The following is a 19,205-nucleotide window of genomic DNA, read 5'->3' as shown; positions in this document are numbered from 1 at the left end:
AAGAAAGAAAGAAAGAAAGAAAGAAAGAAAGAAAGAAAGAAAAGAAAAGAAAAGAAAAGAAAAGAAAAGAAAAGAAAAAAGAAAAGAAAGAGAGAGAAAGAGAGAGTCCTTTGGTCTGGGGCCCATTTATAAGATTCTGAGGCTGTAAACTGAGTCACGAGGAAGCCTGTTCTGGACACAACACTTATAAGCCTTGTCAAGGGCCCAGATAGGCAGACTCAGCACAGATAGACAGCAGGAACACTGTCTCCCTGACTCATTGGTGAGTCCAGTTCTGAAAGCCCAGGAATGTAGAAACTCTAAGGGAAGTCCCTGAGACTGACCAGTTGCTAAGATAACTGGAAGAAGGTCTCTGCCACACAGCACCAGTGTCCCTTCTGCCAGTGCTTGAGGCTGGTGATAAGGAGTCTCACCCTGGGGAAAGATACCAGCCCTAGAAAAGACAAAGAGGCCTCAAGGCAAATACTTCTCAAAACCAAGGAGGCTGATCAGAGGCAAGGTACACAGCTAATCCTCTAACCCTCATGATCCCAGGAGAGCTAATTTAATGACACCTCAGTCTCCTGAAGCTCCCTGGATCACAGTAGGGTTTGTCCTAGGCTAGCTAAGCCCAAGCATTCCAGGGCCGGCCTCTCGGATGGGCGGCCCTGTGTGATCACGCAGGTCTATGCTCAGAAGGACCTGCACTTGGTTGACAGCTCTGCTGTCACGCTCTTGAAATCTTCAACAATTTTCTCTTTGAACTTGTATTTTGTAAGGGAGCCAGAGGAGCATGAGGGTGAGCAGAGGAGACAGGCGGAAGAAGGGAGAGAGCTTTATATTTTAGTACCTTCAGTGGCACATCTCCCCTGTCTTTTGAACAAAAGACCCACGAATTATGTAGCAGGCTGTCAGCAGTCCTGATGGAACCCCCTCCTATGTAACCAGCCACCATGCAAAGGAGAGACTTAAAGACTAACAAACAAGCCAGACGCAGTGGCTAAACAAGTTAGACTTAAAGACTAACAAACAAGCCTGTATCCCAGCACTTTGGGAGGCTGACGCAGGAGAATCACTTGAGACCAGGAGACTGAGAACAGCCTGGACAACATGGTGAAACCCTGTCTCTACAAAAAAAAAAAAAAAAAAAAAAGACAAAAAAAAACATAGCTGGACATGGTGGTGTGCACCTGTACTCCCATCTGCTCAGGAGGCTGAGGTGGGAGGATCGTTTGAACCTGGTGTGGGCAAAGGTTGCAGTGATCCAAGATCGCGCTACTGCACTCCAGCCTGGGTGACACAGCCAGATGTTGCCTTGAAAGGGAAAAAAGAAACAAAACTAACAATCACCAGGGACTCGAGATCCCCCAACCTCTAGTCCCAACCCTAACCAAAGAAATCTTTCATGCCTTTGGATCGCTCTCAAAAGTCAATTCCAGACCCAGGCTAACTCAGTATCACAGATTCCCCCAGCTCAGGCCAAGATAACCACTGGAGAGAACCAGGACACAGGAGGCCTCCATTCCAGGAAACAATTCATGGCTGATGCACAGTTAGTAAGAGAGGTCCCAGGCAATGCAGAACCAGTCCCTGTAGTTATGATCAGCACAAGGACCCAGGCTGAGTCAGTCTGGGTGGACCAGCCCAGAACCACTGTCACCGAGGCTGCCTCTCCCACCCCCTGTGGGCTGCAGAGATGGTGGCTCCCAGCACTGTGAGGAGGGTATGCCCTGGGGCAGGGGGAGCCTTCACTGCACCTTGATATATGACCTGGGGCAGGTTTCCATCTCTCTGAGCTTCCATTTCCTCATATTTAAAATAATGGCAGCAAAACCTTCCAAGAGGATTAAACAGAGTATATATAAATGTCCGGCACAAAATGGTGATCAATTTTTGAAAATCCCTTTTTTCTTCATAGGGCTGTTATTACAAACGAGCTGTTATTGGAAATGAGACAATTATACATAAAAATGCCTGACAATTCAAAGTACTTCATAAATATCGATTCTCTTCCACATTCTCCTTCCCAGTCCCTCTTAACCTTTGTTCTTGTGACCAGACCCTCCACTAACTGCCAGTTCCCACCCCAGCTCCCACCCAATAAGCATGTTTGTTGGCTTATTATATAAACATTTACTGAGTGCCTACTGTGTGCCAGGCACTGCACAAGTGAAAACACACATGCACACAGTCCTGTCCCTGAGAAGCTCATAGTCTGGTAAGAGAGGCACTGAGCAAATATATTTTAATAGAGTGGGTTACTTTTATGAGTTAATACTTTTAACATATAAATAGTATACTACAGAAGCACTGGATAATTAACTCTGCCTTAGGGAGTCCGAGAAAATATAGAGAAGGCAGACTCTTGAGTTGGATCTTGAAAGATGGACAGGAGTTTGCCATGCTACAGAAAACTTCGAGGGGACTGAGGCAGTCACTGCACATGTGCAGGACAGCGAGAAGCTTCGCATGACAGAAGCAGGGGCTGTGTGGGGGGAGTGCATGGAAAAGGAGGCTGGGAATAGGACTGGGAAAGCAGCTTTGTAATCCCAACTAATGTGGGCTTTTTCCGGTTTGCAAGAATAGACAAGAAAAGATCAGAGCTAACTGTGCTTTTTAGGAAAATGCCTCAGCTGGTGGTGGGGGAAGGCCTGGAGCAAGAAAATGCCGGAGGAGGGAATCCAGACGGAGATGACCGTTAGCAACACAGAGCAAGTCTTGGTCTAAAGGCATGTAGTAGGACCTGAGACACCACTGAGGTAAATTTGGTGACTAATTTTTTTTTTTTTTTTTGAGATGGAGTCTTGCTCTGTCACCAGGCTGGAGTGCAGTGGCGCGATTCCAGCTCACTGCAACCTCTGCCTCCCAGGCCCAAGAGATTCTCCTTGCCTCAGCCTCCCGAGTAGTTGGGACTACAAACGTGCACCACCACACCCAGCTAATTTTTGTATTTTTAGTAGAGACGGGGTTTCACCATGTTGGTCAGGATGGACTCGATCTCTTGATCTGCCTGCCTCAGCCTCCCAAAGTGCTGGGATTACAGGCATGAGCCACCATGCCCGGCCGATTTGTGACTAATTTTAGATTTGGTGATTAATTGGTTATAGGTGGTGAGAGAGATGGTACTACCAAGCTTTCCAGCTTGGAAGGCAAGGCAGATGGAACCCATTGCAGAGCTCCTATATAACAGGTAGAGCAGGTCTGCAGGGCAGCTGAAGCTTGTGGTGCCTCCAGGACTTCCAGGAGTGCACCTGAAAGCAGCTGGAAACAGATTGGGATCTCCTGAGAGGCTGAGGATGGAGAGGCTACTCTGAGAGACGTTCACATGGAGGGGTTGGTTCAAGCTGCGGGAATAAAATCACCTGGAAAGAACTTGGGGACCCAAAGGAGAAGGAACAAAGGGCATTTCAGAGATGGTCAGAAATGGGAGAGACTGCACAAGCAGCAGAGAAGGAACAGAAGGAGGAAGATACCATCAAAGCGAGCATGAAGCAAGCAGGTGCACAACAGGAAGGTCAAGGCAGATCATTAAATTTGGCAACTAGGAAGACAATGGTGGCTTAATCAAACACAGTCGTATTAGAATATTATAGGAAGAAGCTAGCTTACTATGGTTTGAAGTATTAAGAAAACAGAATAAATAAGAGTAAAAAAATCAGCTGGGCACATTGGCTTGTGCCTATAATCCCAGTACTTTGGGAGACTGAGGCGGAAGAATCGCTTGAGCCCAGGAGTTTGAGACCAGCCTGGGCAACATAGGGAGACCCATCTCTAAATAAGAAAAGAAAAAAAAAAGACAAGAACAAAAGTCTGGTAATGAAAGGAAGGAGAGACAGAGCAGTAGTTAGAAGGGGAGTTAAGGTCAGGGCTTACATTTTTGAATGATGAAGCTCATAGGAAAGCAAGAAGAAGGACAAGAGTAGGCTCGTGGCTCCCCCAGCTCCTGGCTGGAAGGAACAGGCCCTAGTGAAAAGCCAGGACGGTAAGGATGTGACCTGTGCAGGTGGACTGAGATATGAAGGGAGGGAAATTAAGGAAGTTCATGTCAGATGAAGAAAACAAAGATCGGGAGGTCAACTGGGGAATGAGAGAGGGCAAAGCTCAAAGACCTTGGGGAAAGTGGCAAGGTTTGATTAGGTCTTGCTCTTGCCTGACCCTGCCTCTGAATTTTAGTTCCCATGATGGATCCCTCTTCCTGCTTCTTCTATCTCTGCCTCCTGCCAGATTTCCATAAGCTCACATCCCACTGGCCTGCTTCTCTTCTCCTCCCCTGCAGCCCCTGATGGGCCTTCTAGCTGCTGCTGACAAACGTGCCTTCCTACAGCATCTACCATGATGGACCAGCTCCGCCTCTCTCTAGCATCTTAGCTACCTCCCATCCCCAGATCCTGGGGACTCTCCTATTGTCTCCTAAGTGATCTCTCCCTCTCCAACCCACCTCTCATCTTTCTAAAACCCTGCTTTGCATTTTGCAACTCCCACCTTCTCAACCCTCAAGATCCTACATGGGCTCTTTCTTGCCAGATGAGGTAGTTCAGCTGTGGGCTGAAGACTGGCCACAGGCCTATTTAATTTGTCCTGCATGGTCTTTTAACAAAAAATGAAACTGTCTGTACACAGGGCATGATCTGTCTAGTTAGCCACAGGCACCACCCCTCCCTATTTCCTTATATTCACTCCAGACCCAATTCACATACCCATGTTACCTGCCTGGTCTCTGGTAGATATTTGACAATGAAGTCCACAGAACCCTAGGATCCAAGGCCTTCCATTCTCTGGCTCCATTATGTCTCTCAAACTCGAATGGCATTACTATACAAACTCCTTATTCCAGAAATCAGTCTGCCCAGTCTCTCCTTTCTACTCACGGCCCTGGCATGGCCTCCCTAGACATATGTATACCTGTCTCCCACCCTGCCTTTCCTCCTATCTGCAATACCTTGCCCTTTCCTCTCCACCTGTTACACTGAAATCAGGCTTACATTGTACCTCCTCGAAGAGGCCTCCATGGACCATCCAAGCCCACAGCATTTTTCAGCCTGGGCCCCCTCATTTGGCCCTTGTGTATATTTCTTTGTGCCTTCAGTTGTCTTTTCTGAGTAAGTTTCTCATTTCCTCAGATAAGCCTGGAAATAGGGTTCTCTATTAGTCATACACAGGAAAAGCCATAGAGAACAGGTCTACCTCCATGTCATCTATCTCTCATGTGACACAACCATTGGCTCATAAATCTTGGTCATTTCCTGACAACCATAAAACACTAGAGTAAGCACAGATTCACAGTGCCTTCAGGGTAGAGGCCATGTCTCATAGTTAGTACACTGCCTAAAACCTATGAAGGTAGTCAATAAACGTTTACGATGAGAAAATATAAAATGCAGAAAAAACATAAAGAATAAAATAGGTTCACCACGGAGCAGTAAATTCTCTGACTTGATGAAAACAAACAACCCCTGTTGTGGTTCACTGTCACTCAGGCATCCGAGGACAGATATATTTTGCCAAGGCAAGAAGTTGGGACCCACTAGGAGAAGCAGGAACTAGAAGGTCCAGAGCTGCAGCCACAATGCTGCAGGAACTTACAAGGTGAACTTGGTCAAATCTCTCAGCAGATATTGATTCTTTGCGGTAAAATGGGATCTTTCCACCACATACTCTGCGGAGTTAACAACAGTCTGGTGGTGAGGGAGAGCAGGTGGCTGGGCTGGAGGGACAACTGTCAGTGCAGGAGGGAAGCTGACCCCTGCCAATAACTCTTGGTTCCCTTACCCCTTATTCCCAGCTTCTGTGTTGATCCCTAGGTCCATGACAGGGCATAATTCCAGCAAACACCCTTTACTCCCAATTCCCACCCAGCATGTTTGCCATAGCTACACACTGAACATAGTAGTCCCCAGCTGAAATTTTCAAAGTACAAACAATGTTAACATGGAATGTGATAAAATTCTACCATTGGCCAGCACACATCATACTATTCCAGATGTTAAATTAGCCCGGTGATGTGACGGCTGAGTCACAGACGATGACCACATTTCTCCTTTGGCAGAAATCAAAGCCCTAAGAGAGGGCGTTCCTGAGTTCTGGAACATGAAACCTTCCAGGAGGCTGGGTGTTGGCAGGAGGGTTGGATGTACTTGGGTACTGGAACTTCTCCCCAAACCTTCTTTTCAAAGAGGCCAAATTTGAGAAATGTTTCTGTAGCTTGCACTCAGAAAATATTCAATAATTGTTTGTTTCAGCTTAAGAGGAAGGTTTCAGGTTTTTAAAAAGAAGAAAAGCCAGACAGAAGTTCTGAAGAAGAGGGCATGAGAGGGGAATAAAAGAAGCCGAGTGCATCTGGTGTAACAGAACTGAAGGGGTCTGGACCGGAGGAAATGGAAGAAGTAAGAAGGCAGGGCAGTGGTTACATTGGAAACAAGAACACTGATTTGAGAAAAGCACTTCTGAACTGACTGCAAAAGGAGGTGTCTGAAACAGTGGCATGGGCAGAAAACAAAGAACTAAGAGCCAGACTTGAGGTAACAAATGGCTACATATGGCAGAGACAGAAGAAAGAAGACAGACTCCTGGAAATGTGGTGTTGGAAGAGGTGTCAAGATGGCATTTGAACAAGTGGGATGGAGCACCATATGAGGGATTTTCTTTTTTCATTTGAAGCTGTCTTCCTTCTAGCATCAGACATTGAGGTCATCTCAGCCCCCACATTCCCCCTCAGAACAAGAGGGGATGTGTCAAACAGCAGCGTAGGGGCAGCAACTGAGTGGCAACTGCATTTTTGCACCCACCGATTGACAGCCCGCCCTGAAAGCAAATGCCTCCTTCCCACAGGCCTCTGTAGCAATGCCATGAAGCACACAGGAAAATCATCTGTGACAAAGGTGCTCCTGGGACTCGCTATTTCAAGACAAAAGTATGAACACCCCTGGACTCAATGTACTGAGTACTGGTGCCTGGATACTCTGAAAAGAACCATTCTCCGTCTGATATGACTCTCTGCACAGCAACAAGAGAGCTCCTGTGTGCCAAGAATCTGTTCATTTCACTCAGCATTTCTTAAGGCAGAGCTTTAACTGTTTTTTTTTTTTTTTTTTAAACAGATATTTGATTACTAAGGCATGCAGGCAGTAAACATTGAAAGCAGGCTTATGTGTTGCAGAAGCAACTACAAGGCCACAGAAGCTGAAAACAAATGTTTCAGAATTCCTCACGAAATTAGGCAAATGTACTGTTTTCTTTCTCTCTCTCTCTTTTAATGGAGTAAGGACAGTTCATTGATGCAGCTTATGAACAGTATCAAAAGGCCTGTGTTTTGGTCTCAAGTCTTTTCACTCACAGGGCAAACTTTCCAATCCTAGCAAAGGTGACAATAGCAGCTGACGAACTAGCTACTCTAGAAGGATTTGTTAGCAAGAGGGGGACAGTTTCTTATGAAGACCATCCTATAATAGAGCTCTATACACAAGATGTTGGTGCTGTATCACAGGACTCTTGTCAAGCTAATGCTTGGTGGCCAGGGTCTCATTTATAATGTTTTATTCATAAATGTTGCAAAAGTGAAATGAATTATTAATGGAAAGATCATCTGTCAGAGGCAGGAATCATTAACAGAATTTCATGGGGGAGAGGGTGATTTATAGAGACAAGCAATGCAAGCACAGAGCTCTTCACTTCTGTGGTGACCATGTGTTCAGACTGTCCTGGGTCTCCAGTAACAGAGCTGGTACCATTTGCCATCTGTCAAGGCAGCCTCTGCAAAGCACACCCGGTCAGTTTCCTCCTGGCTACTTGTCCATTTTAGAAAATCTTCCATCATGATGGCACCAACAGTAGGCTTCTAGTCCCTGTGTCCAGGTTACTTGGTGATAGAACTGGACATAAAAGGGCATTCTGTTTGAATACAGGGTATGGCTCTTTAGAGTCAAACTAAGGTCGAAGAATAGCTAATACTTACTTAGTACTTACTATGTACCAAACATTATGCTAGGTGCTTTATGTGCATTATCTCATTGAATCCTCAAAACCTCACTATGCCAAAGATACTATTATCCCTTTCTTACAGATGAAAAAACTAAGGCACAGACAGGTTAGACGAATTGCTTAAGGTCACACAACTTGGAATTGACAAAGCTAGGATTTATATCCAGTTCCCCCAGACTCCAAAGCCCCTACTCTTACCAACGATTTTAATAAGCATAAAGTTTGAAGAGTATAGAGCTGTCATTTTCCAGGAGATGTTTTCATAGCTGTCAATAGCATGCTGCAAAACATTTGGATCAAGGGCAAGCTAAATGTTGACAGAGCATGTGACTTTATAGAAATAAACTTTATAGAAACCAAGGGAGATACAAGTTATAAACCTCATGACTTGGGTCCACATCGTTCCAGTCCCTCACTTCCAAGAGGCTATTAACTGACTCTGAAGAGTAGAGTATGGAGCCAATCTCCTGGGGTTGGAATCTCAGCTCTGCTACTAACCTCGAGCAAGACATTGAACCTTTTCAGGCCTCGGTTTCCTCATCTGGTAATAACAGAACTTCCCTCAGGGTTGTCCTGAATACTAAATGAAATAAAACATATAAATTACTCAGAACCATGTTTACCCCACAACGAATATTAACTATTAATAATTTTATCAATATGGGTCTGTGGGCAAGTGGCTAAGTCCACTTGAATTTCCTTGTCTTAAAAACAGATCTGCATAGAGTTGTTATGAGGGTTAAGTGAAATAAAATCCTAAAAGCATGGAACACGCTGACCTCATCATAAGCATCCAAAAAATGCTCATTTCTTTTTTCCTTCTCAAGATAATACTATCACTTAACCTTCAGAGACCTCGGCTTCTCATATTACAAAATTATAAAATAAAACAAGGGCCAGCCATGGTGGTTCATGCCTGTAATCCCAGCACTTTGGGAGGCCGAGGTGGGCAGATCACTTGAGGCCAGGAGTTTGAGACCAGCCTGGGCAACATGGTGAAACCCTATCTCCACTAAAAACATAAGAAAAGTAGCTGGGCATGGTGCCACATGCCTATAATCCCAACTATTCAGGAGGCTGAGGCACAAGAATCACTTGAACCCAGAAGGCGGAGGTTGCAGTGAGCTGAGATCATACCACTGAAACTCCAGCCTAGGCGACAGGGCGAGACTGCCTCAGAAAAAAAAAAAAAAAAAAAACAAAGAACATGATTCTCACCTATTCCCCTGCCCTTGTCTACCTCACAGGCATGTCTCAGCCAGAGCCCATCTAAGGCCAAGATGGAAGTGAGGAAACCTGGGTTCTGCTTTTAGCTCCAGCATTTGAAAAGCCACTTACTTTCCCCTCAGCCTCAATTTCCTCATGTATTCATTATAGTACATCTCAACAAGTGTGTGCCAGATAGGGTGCTAGCTGAGAGTACTAGCTGTTAGATATGTAAAGACAGATAAATAAGGTACAGTCCCTGACTTTGAAGGGTGTATACTCTAGTGCAAAATAAAGGCATGTAAAAATTAAGTACATTGATTGTTGTATGGACAAGACTGACAGGTGGCCCAAGGGAGGCAGTAATCAGATTTACTCCAACAGGGCAAAGGGAGATTCAAAGAAGATAGACCTTTGAGTTGGGTCTTTCAAGATGAATGGGAGTTTCTCAGGCAGAACTAGGGGAAAGGTATCTCAACATCTGCAAAGGTTTAGAGTCAAAATGGGGGAAGCACAAATAATTCATTATAGCTTGAGTATAGGATACATCCAGGGGAGTTGCAGGAAAATCGGATAATAATACCTTAACCACTTGCTTGGCAGGATTTCCACGAGACCAAAGAGAACAGTGTATTAAAACTGAAAAAGACACAGTACTGCAGAAACATCATGTGTGATTATTATTAGTACTCTAGCAAGGCTCTTTATGGTACTTAATTTTCACCCATTTTCTCCTAGCATGAGAACTTGAGCTATTGTTTCTTTGCTTACTGCTACTTTGCCTTCTTCCTCTCTCCCCTAAGAGAAGAAGAGGAAGATTTAGCATCATTCTAAGTGGAGAGGAGGGAGGAAGAAGTGAGAAGAAAAACAACCAGCTCCCTGTTTTAATTACCCCAAGCCCTAAATCTCTTTCCTAAGTCCCTTAACAATGATAATGTTTCATATTTTAAGAGTTCAGTGATTTCTGGCAGAAAAAGAAACCTTCACCCTCATGGTTTTCCAAACGTTCTTGACAATAACTCATGATAGGAAATACATTTTATATCACAACCCAGCACACACACAGGCACACAAAGAAAGGTTATAAAACAATACTGATACCTGTTAAAAGCAACACACTCTGACATTTTCTCTTTATGTCATTTTAAAAAATGTTGCTTACGATCTCATCAGTGTATCAAAACTTACAGTTTGAAAAACATCACTAAAAGACAGGAAGGTTCATGGAAGACTTCAAAAGAATGGTTTGCAAATCCCTTCACTCTTTCTTTTCTCTTGTATTTTAAGACACTGCAAAATAGAGGAAAGTCCAGCCCATTTTCTGGAAACAACAACACATTTCTGTGCACACAGTTCACATGGTGTGTTGTTTGACAATAAATGAGATGTTTCCATGTGGGGTTTCTTGTGTGTTTAGTTGCTGTAGCTGATTAGGCTTGTTGACAAGTAAGATTTCAAAACCCTTTCTTAGGCAGGGCCTTGGTGCTCTTTGGAAAGCAGGATCATATGTCTCCAATGTCTTTTCAACGAGAACATTCAATAAGCAACTTTTTTCACATAAAGGGCCCCATCACACACTCTAACCCAGAAGTGAGCAAGCATTTTGCCTCAGGGTTGCTGAAACGAGAACATGATGCCTAGATGCTTTTCCAATCATGCACACACAGATTGAAAACTCACATCACCATCATTACTACCACCACTACCCTCAAGGAAAGAGTCTGAATCCCCATGCTGTTAGCTTTTGTGTTCAACCAAAATCCTAAAGCTGGAAAGGAACACAAAGGTCATCTGATGTATTCTCTTTCCAAAGAGGATAGCCAACTAAACTTCGCTGGTTCACAGGTGAGCTATTTTCCACTGCGCCACTGCAAAGTATTTGTGCTCTGTGGGGACTTCCTCATGGTAATGTACAAGCTTTAAATGTTTCTGCCATCACACTTTCGAGTATACCATTTCTCCCTCTTAAAATATCTCTTCCTCCAGCCCATGCAAATCCCATCTATCCTTCCAGATTACATCTGAGCCCACTAAGAAGCCATCTCCACATTCAACAGCCCCATCCACCCTTTCCTCTTCTGAAATAAGATTAAGCTCACTGAAATCATGCAACCATGTGCCTCTTAGACATTGTTTAACAGACAGTTAAAATGTACTTAGATACTGACTTTCTAATACGTAAAAGAAGAGTGTTTAGAAGAAATTTTGGGATTTAATTATTTATTTATTTATTTTATTTTATTTTTTTGATACAGAGTCTTACTCTGTCACCCAGGCTGGAGCGCTGGGTCGCCATCTCGGCTCACTGCAACCTCCGCCTCCTGGGTTCAACCAATTCTCCTGCCTCAGCCTCCTGAGTAGCTAGAATTACAGGTGCCCACCAATACACCCAGCAAATTTTTGTATTTTCAGTAGAGACAGGGCTTCATCATTTTGGCCAGGATGGTCTCAAACTCCTGACGTCAAGTGATCCTCCGGCCTTGGCCTCCCAAACTGCTGGGATTACAGGCGTGAGCCACCACACCTGGACGGATTTAATCTTAAATGAACCTTTCCTACAAAATATATATCAAGGAATAAACGGAAAGGTTTAACATTTTATCATAAAGACATTTAAATCCTGCAATTATTAAAGACATGAGTATTAAGCTATTCATCTCCACATAATCAGAACCAGTGATTATATGATGGTTAATGCCAGCACTGTTGATTTTTCTAATATACTATCATTTGGGAGATGCTTGTTTTAGGCAATTGAATTCTTACATGTAGTAGATAGGGAACTGGGGGCTTTCTCCCTAGAAAGATACTGTGGTAGGTGCTGCTGTCAAGGAAAGAGGCTCTGTGCTTGGATCCACAGAACTGTGTTTGCTGTTGCCCCACAAAATTCATATTCTCTCTCTCAATCTCTCTCTCCCTCTCTCTCCCTCCGCTCTCCCTTTTCATTCCCACCTTTGGTTACTAACTGTTATAAACGATAACTGAGCTTTGTAACTTATAAAGAACTTCAAGATGGTCTATGCCACCTGATGAGGGAATGTAACCAAGAAAAGATGAGCTGATGTGCTGTAGATCATCCTTGTAGAAAATGAAAGAATTGGGGGTAAAACCCAAATCTTTCTGCTATCCAGAGAAAGCAGGAGCTAGAAGGCTTAAGCCTTACATCACCTAGCTCTTGAGTTTCATTTCCCTTGTCCCTGAACTTCCTGTCTTCCACCAGGTTCCTCCATCTTACCATTAGGGAACTTCTGAGGTCCTTGACACCAAACTGTCTTCCTTCCATTAACCAATTCTCCAATGTTGTCTTATCTCAATCACACAACTTCTCTTATCCTACTTGGAAATTTCATTGTTGATTCTGGTTTTTCTCTTAGCCAATACCACACCTGCCAAAACCTCCCAGCTCCTTTCTTTTAACCCCTTCCATATCTGTTGCAGACAAAATTACATACAAAACTGAAGCCAGTAACCATGACTATATCACAAAGGGTCCTGTTCTCTTCACCTAGGGTTTTGGAATCCTTGTCTCTATCATGCTGTGTACTATATTATAATATGATGAGAAAAGAAAGTTTTCTCTTTAAGCAGGCAGGTAATTTCTCAAGACACATAGCCAAGCAAATGATTATGCCTGCAAGTTAAGCAGGGACAGCAGCACAGTTCATTGACACTATCTGTAAATACCAAAGTCCGTTCTTTATCAAAAACATCAGTATCTTCTCCAGCTCGAGTGGAAATGCTGAATTATGTGAACCCTCTCTTTCTTGTTCTTGTCCATTTTCTTATCAAAGTGTCAACAGTGTTAAAGCAGAAAACAGGACAAAAAGATGAGCAGTAAGAAGTCCAAATAAATCAAAAGTAGCCACAGAGTATGGTGGTAAACATGTGAACTCTGGAAGCCAGCTGCACAGTGAGTTGGTTAACAGCTGAGAGACCGGACACACTGCTTCAACTCTCAGTTTCTCCATCTGGTAAACGGGTATAATAGTAGTACCTATCTCACAGGGTTTCCATGAGAATTAAATAAGTTAATGTTTGTAAAACCACTTAGGACAATGTATGGCACATATTAAGCACTATATAAATATTTGTTAATAAATCCTCAGTTTGAAATTATTTTAACTATCACACTCTGTCTGCTGACCTCCAAATCTTACCAGCAGTTTCAGGACCTAGAGGCACTGTGAAGGTTTATATACCACACCACACATACTCTGTATCCTCCACTACGAACTGCTACCTGCTAATTCATTTTATAATTCCTTCTCATAAGGAGTAGAGACAGAAATGTACTCCCAAACCTCTCTCAGCAACAGTCCCCATTGCCGCAGCCACACACACAGTGAGAAATGCCCTCTATGCTTTACAAGACAAGGTCTGTGAAACCACAGAAGTTCTTGCTTGCCTGCGCATTACAAATTCTACCTGTAACCCAGAATCAGAACTGGGGAGGTGGGGCAATAGGCCCCCTACTTCAGAAAAAATAAAACAAAGGGAAAATTCTACGAAACCACATGTCTTCTTGGTACAGGGCTCACAGCCTTTCTCTCCTCCCTTTTTTTTCTTTTCTTTTTTTGGTTTTGTTTTTGTTTCTTAAGACAGGCTGTTGCTCTGTTGTTCAGGTTGGAGTGCAGTGGTGCGATTACAGCTCATTCAACCTCAGCCTCCCAGGTTCAAGCGATTCTCCCACCTCAGCCACCCGAGTAGCTGGGACTACAGGCACGCACCACCATGGCCAGCTAATTTTAGTATTTTTTGTAGAGATGGGGTTTCACCATGTTGCCCAGCTCTTTTTTTCTTTCTTAATTTTACTCCAATCAGGCTCTTGGCTATACCAAATTTGATGATCTCAAGATCAGCACAAGTCCACCACTTTAGTAAGGCCAGCAACACCTGGTCTTACGCTACCTCTCAGGGGTACACTCAGTGTTAGTACACTGCTAATGCTTCCTCTCCTCGACTGCCTTCTTCTCTTGCTTCTAGTTCCCCAGAGTCTCCTGGGTTTTCCACCTCTTCTAGGGCTCCTTTGCTGGCTGCCCCTTACCTCTGACCTCCTTACACTGGAGGGCCTGCCCTGTGGCTCCATCCTTGGTCCTCCTCTCCTTCATATCCACATTCACGTTCACGGTGAGCTCATGCGATCCTGTGATTTAAAACACCACTTTCCCCCCAGGACTCTCAAATGTACATCTCCAGCCCAGACCTAAATCTTGAATTCCTGAGTCAAACATCCAACTGTCTACTCAATAAAATTGCCACACCCCTTGGATGTCTAATAAGTTCCTAAATTTAGCTTGTCCAAAACCAAACTCCTGATCTTCCCCCAAACCTCTTCCTCCTCAGTCTTCCTCATCTTGGTTAATGACATTCCTCATCTTCTCCTCCACTTCTCATCTTCCCTTCTACCTTACCCATCAGTAACTCCTTTAAAAAATATCCGGAATCTGGCCAGGTGCGGTGGCTCACACCTGTAACCCCAGCACTGTGGGAGGCTGAGGCAGGCAGATGGCTTGAGCTCAGGAGTTCGACATTAGCCTGGGCAACATGGTGAAACCCTGTCTCTACAAAAATTATAAAAATTAGCCGGGCCTGGTGGCACAGGCCTGTAATCCCAGCTACTTGGGAGGCTGAGGTAGAAGGATCACTTCAGGCCAGGAAGCAGAGGTTGCAGTGAGCTGAGATCGTGCCACCGCACTATAGCCTGGATGACAGAGCCAGGCCCTGTCTCAAACAAAAAACAAAAAAACAGAATCTGACCATCACCTTCAACTACCATCTGGCAATGGTGATCTCTTCCAAGTACTGAAATACTCTATTAACCCATTTATGCCAGAGGTTGCAAATTTTTTTGTGTGTGTGAAAAATCAGAACTTGGCAATGACCTTGAGCAGTAGGATATAAATAACTCCCATTCCAATAATGGAACACCAGGCATAAGTAGGTTAAACAATTTTCCTGTTTTTGCTATTGCCTCACTATAGCAGTTTCTTAAAACAGTAGCCAGAGAGATACCATTAAAATATAAGTCAGATCATGTCACTCCCTTGTTTAAAACCTTCCCATAGCTTCTCATCTCACTTGAGACCAGCCCGGCCAACATGGAGAAACCCCATCTCTACTAAAAATACAAAAACTAGCCGGGCATGACGGTGCACTGCCTATAATCCCAGCTACTTGGGAGGCTGAGGCAGGAGAATCGCTTGAACCCGGGAGGTGGAGGTTGCAGTGAGCTGAGATGGCGCCACCGCACTCCAGCCTGGGTGACAGAGTGAGTAAGGCTCTGGCAAAAAAAGAAAAAAGAAAAAAAATGAAAAGCTTAAGTCCTTATAACCACGTGACCCTACATTATCTGAGTAGTCCACGCCCTACCTCATCAGCTCCCTGATCTCATCTTCTCCTACTCCCCCTGCTTGATCCCTGCAGCCACAGTGGCTTCCTTGCTGGTCAGGGCTCCTGTGCCTACTGCTTCTCCCACCTGGAACACTCTTTTCCAGACACCAGTATGGTTCACTCCCTGACTGCCTTCACACTTCTGCTCAAAAGCCATCTTCCAGGCATCCCTCACCACACTTTTTTAAAGTGCAAATGATACCTGCTTAGCTTAGCGCTCCTCAACCCCCTTCCCTGCTTTAGTTTTCCTTCCTTCCCTGATTCATTTTCCCACAGGAGACTCATCTTATTTTACTTATTTTGTTTACCCCCATTAGAATACTTATTTTATCTTTCCTTATTAGAGTGTAAGCTCCAGGTGGGTGGCGATTTATGTCCGTTCCTGTTCACTGCTGCATTGTTACTGCCTAGTAAGTGCCTGGTACACCGTAGATGCTCAGTAAAGATTTGCTAAATGAATGGGAATGATGGCTTTTTCTTACCCACCTAAGACAGTCATCACCGTCTTCATTAGCTTCACCGGTGTCCTCCGGCGGCTGATGGACCCACTTGTATGTGGAGACAAGACATTGGTTTTCCTCTTGACATACATGTAGATCCGCAGGTACACCACAACCATGATGAAGAAGGCCATGAGGTTGGACACTGTCCAGAAAACAAGGTAACTCCTGCTGTAAATGGGAGCCAGGGAAGAGCAGGCAGAGATGTTGCAGAGGCAATTCCAGCCCAGTGTGGGGACCGACCCCATAAAAATGGCGATGGCCCAGACAAGCAAAATGAGCAGCGTCACCCTCCTTTTGGTCAGGTTGCTATGGACCCGCATCCTCATGATTGACACGTGCCTCTCCACGGCAATAACCAGCAAGTTGGTCAGGGAAGCAGTCAAGCTAGTGTCCAGAAGCCCCTGGCGGAGAAACCAGCGGTTGACAGTCAAAGTTTTTGAAACTGGGCCTGTGTTAAACATCAGGAATACATAGGCAATTCCAGCGAAGAAATCTGCAGCAGCTAAATTAGCCAACAGGTAGTAGAAGGGGAAATGAAACTTTCTGTTTTTGATCACTGCCGCAATGACCAGAGAATTAGAAAAAAAAATAAACAGGCAGAAAAACGACCCCACACACAAAACAATCACAAGCTTTGTTCCTGTCCAGTCATCGACAGTATCAGTGTTGCTCCTATTATAAAAAAAGTCCATGTGCTTATCATAGTGACACTCATTCATTGTGGAGAAGAAGTGAACATCCTAGAAAGAAATTTAAAGAAGAAACAAATATCATTTGTAAAATCAGTCACTAAACCATCAATTGCTATTTCTAAGCCTCTTCTGGCTAACTCCCATCAAGGGAGTTGAAGACTTGAAGTGTCAGGTCTCAGTGCAAATGTCCTTTGCTCCAGGACATAGCCCCTGACCTCCTACCACAGCATTTAGCTCACATTTTAATTGTTTGTTTTCCAGACTAGGCAGTTCAGGTTAGGAGGGCATATCTCTATTTTGTTCACCATTATAACCCTAGGATTCAGTTGCTTTGTCTGCCTCATGGTGGGTAATTATTGATGGGTTGGCTGGCTGGCTGGCTGAATGAATGAATGAATGAATGATCACGGAGGCATCAACAGGGCAAATGTGCTGAGCCCTGCAATATCCACTCTGCACTGGTAACAATGACAACACATTATGTTAATGCCTTCTCCTGGCTCTCAGTTCATTAGTTATTTATGGATATGTTCATTAATCAATGGCAGGTTGGTAATTCCAGGTACATTCTTCCCAAGATAATAGGAGTTGAATTACCATTCACATAACCAAATAGATTCCCCAAAAGACCAATTTTCTACAACTTCTGATTCCACTCCTGATCCTCCTTTTGCCATCTTTTGGTTTCAAGAAACAACTCTGATATTCATGTATTAGCTATATGATGCAGGGATGGAAACTTTGGTCCCAGTACCCTCCTTCCTTACCTTTTGTTCACTTCTTCCTTATAGTCTCCTAACCCAAACTGTACCAATGTGAACTTGCTCACTGGATTTTCCAGTATTCCTCAACACGGCAGGTGGTGGAGGATCAGGCTTCCATAGGCAAGACTGAGATTTGGAATTGGGGCAGATCTCCAGCTCAATGTGGATGTGAGAACATAATCCATTAAGTGAGGACATGTCCTTGGGACACTTGTCTGAAAGAAGACCCCAATCTGGGACATCAGGCAGATAGGGAAGACACTAATCCTCTCAGTAAAAAATCTCTTGAATCCCAAAAATGAGGGATCCTGGCCAAGGAAGGACTGGGCGGAGGCCCCACGGATGCCCCTCTGTCTACATGTGGTGGGGAAAACCACGTGTTCTGCCTCACAGTGGTCTGGTCACAGCCATGAACGGTCCTACGGAAGAAGACTGGGCTCGTCAGGGTTCTAGCTTCTGGGAAGAATGACCATCTGCTCCCTCACTGAGAATGAGGCTGCAGCTTATTCCCTGGAGAACCAGACATTTAGTCGGCAGAGGGACTGAGCAGCCCTCTGGGAGCTGTGACAGTAAAAGCTTAGTAGAAGTCCCCAGATTTTAAAGTTCCTGAAAATTCTGAAACCTAATACCACAACCAGAATCAAGAAGACCAGATAACAATATTAAGTAGTACAAAATAGAAATGTATCTCAGTCTTCTTTTAAATTTATATTTTAATGGTATAATGATACTTTTACATAAATTAGATATTGCTTTTCAGTCATAGCAAATGGGAGGCAAATATCATTTTATATGCTTTAAAAAAAAAAAAACTGGGAGTAGTCTCAAAAGACAAATGGTTCCAGTATCCTCCAATGACAAGAAAGGAAGACTCAATTTTCATAATGATGAAATAAAAATTACTCTCTTTAGCAGTCACCAATATTTAACTGTAAATAACAAATAAATTCATATATCATATATTTATACTATATCATACTTTTCCCAAATTAAAAATACAGACAGTATAATTTTAATAGCTTCAAAATATTCTATTATATGAATAGGCCACACCTTATTTAACTAACCCTAAACACTGGATATTAGGGTTGCTTCCTGTATTTCACTTTTATAAGCAAGGCTGCATTCTTGCACATTAATCTTTATATACCTAGACAACTGTTTCTTTAGGAATAACCCACAGATTTCAAATTGAAGTAAAGGATATAAATCTATTTAAGGGTTTCTGATATATCTTGTCAAACTGCACTTCAGAGAGACGAGAGACAGTATTTTTTTTTTCCAAGATGGAGTCTCGCTCTGTTACCCAGGCTGGAGTGCAGTGGTGTAATCTCAGCTCACTGCAACCTCTGCCTCCCGGGTTCAAGCAATTCTCCTGCCTCAGCCTCCTGAGGAGCTGGAACTACAGGTGTGTGCCAACATGCCCGGCTACTTTTTGTGTTTTTAGTAGAGATGGGGTTTCACCATGTTAGCCAGGCTAGTCTCGAACTCCTGATCTCAGGTGATCCGCCCGCCTCGGCCTCCCAAAGTGCTGAGATTACAAGCATAAGCCACCACACCCAGCCTGAGAGATCATATTTTTAATTTTACCAGCAGCATATGAGCGTTAAATACAAGGTGTTATTCTAGTGAAATACAATTTAAATATTTAAAGAGAAATACAGCTTTCAACCATGTTGAAAGTATACAGAAAT

General features: G+C 43.8%; 1 protein-coding gene across 2 annotated transcripts in view; it reads right to left on the bottom strand.

The window, feature by feature from the left end:
* The window catches only part of LPAR3 (lysophosphatidic acid receptor 3), an 83,343-nt gene that overhangs the window by 38,271 nt on the left and 25,867 nt on the right, over window positions 1–19,205 (bottom strand). Inside the window, exon 2 of one of the 2 annotated variants that reach the window (XM_023207388.3) lies at window positions 16,039–16,795. In XM_023207388.3, coding sequence (XP_023063156.1) covers window positions 16,039–16,774 — 736 coding nt within the window. In that variant the 5' untranslated portion in view covers window positions 16,775–16,795. Of the gene's footprint in view, window positions 1–16,034; window positions 16,796–19,205 lie in introns of those variants that run through there. The other variant, XM_023207397.2, reaches the window with a different exon arrangement.

Source organism: Piliocolobus tephrosceles, chromosome 1 (assembly GCF_002776525.5).
Source record: "Piliocolobus tephrosceles isolate RC106 chromosome 1, ASM277652v3, whole genome shotgun sequence".
NCBI classification, from domain to species: Eukaryota; Metazoa; Chordata; class Mammalia; order Primates; family Cercopithecidae; genus Piliocolobus; species Piliocolobus tephrosceles.
This window is presented reverse-complemented; position numbering and strand designations above follow the sequence as displayed.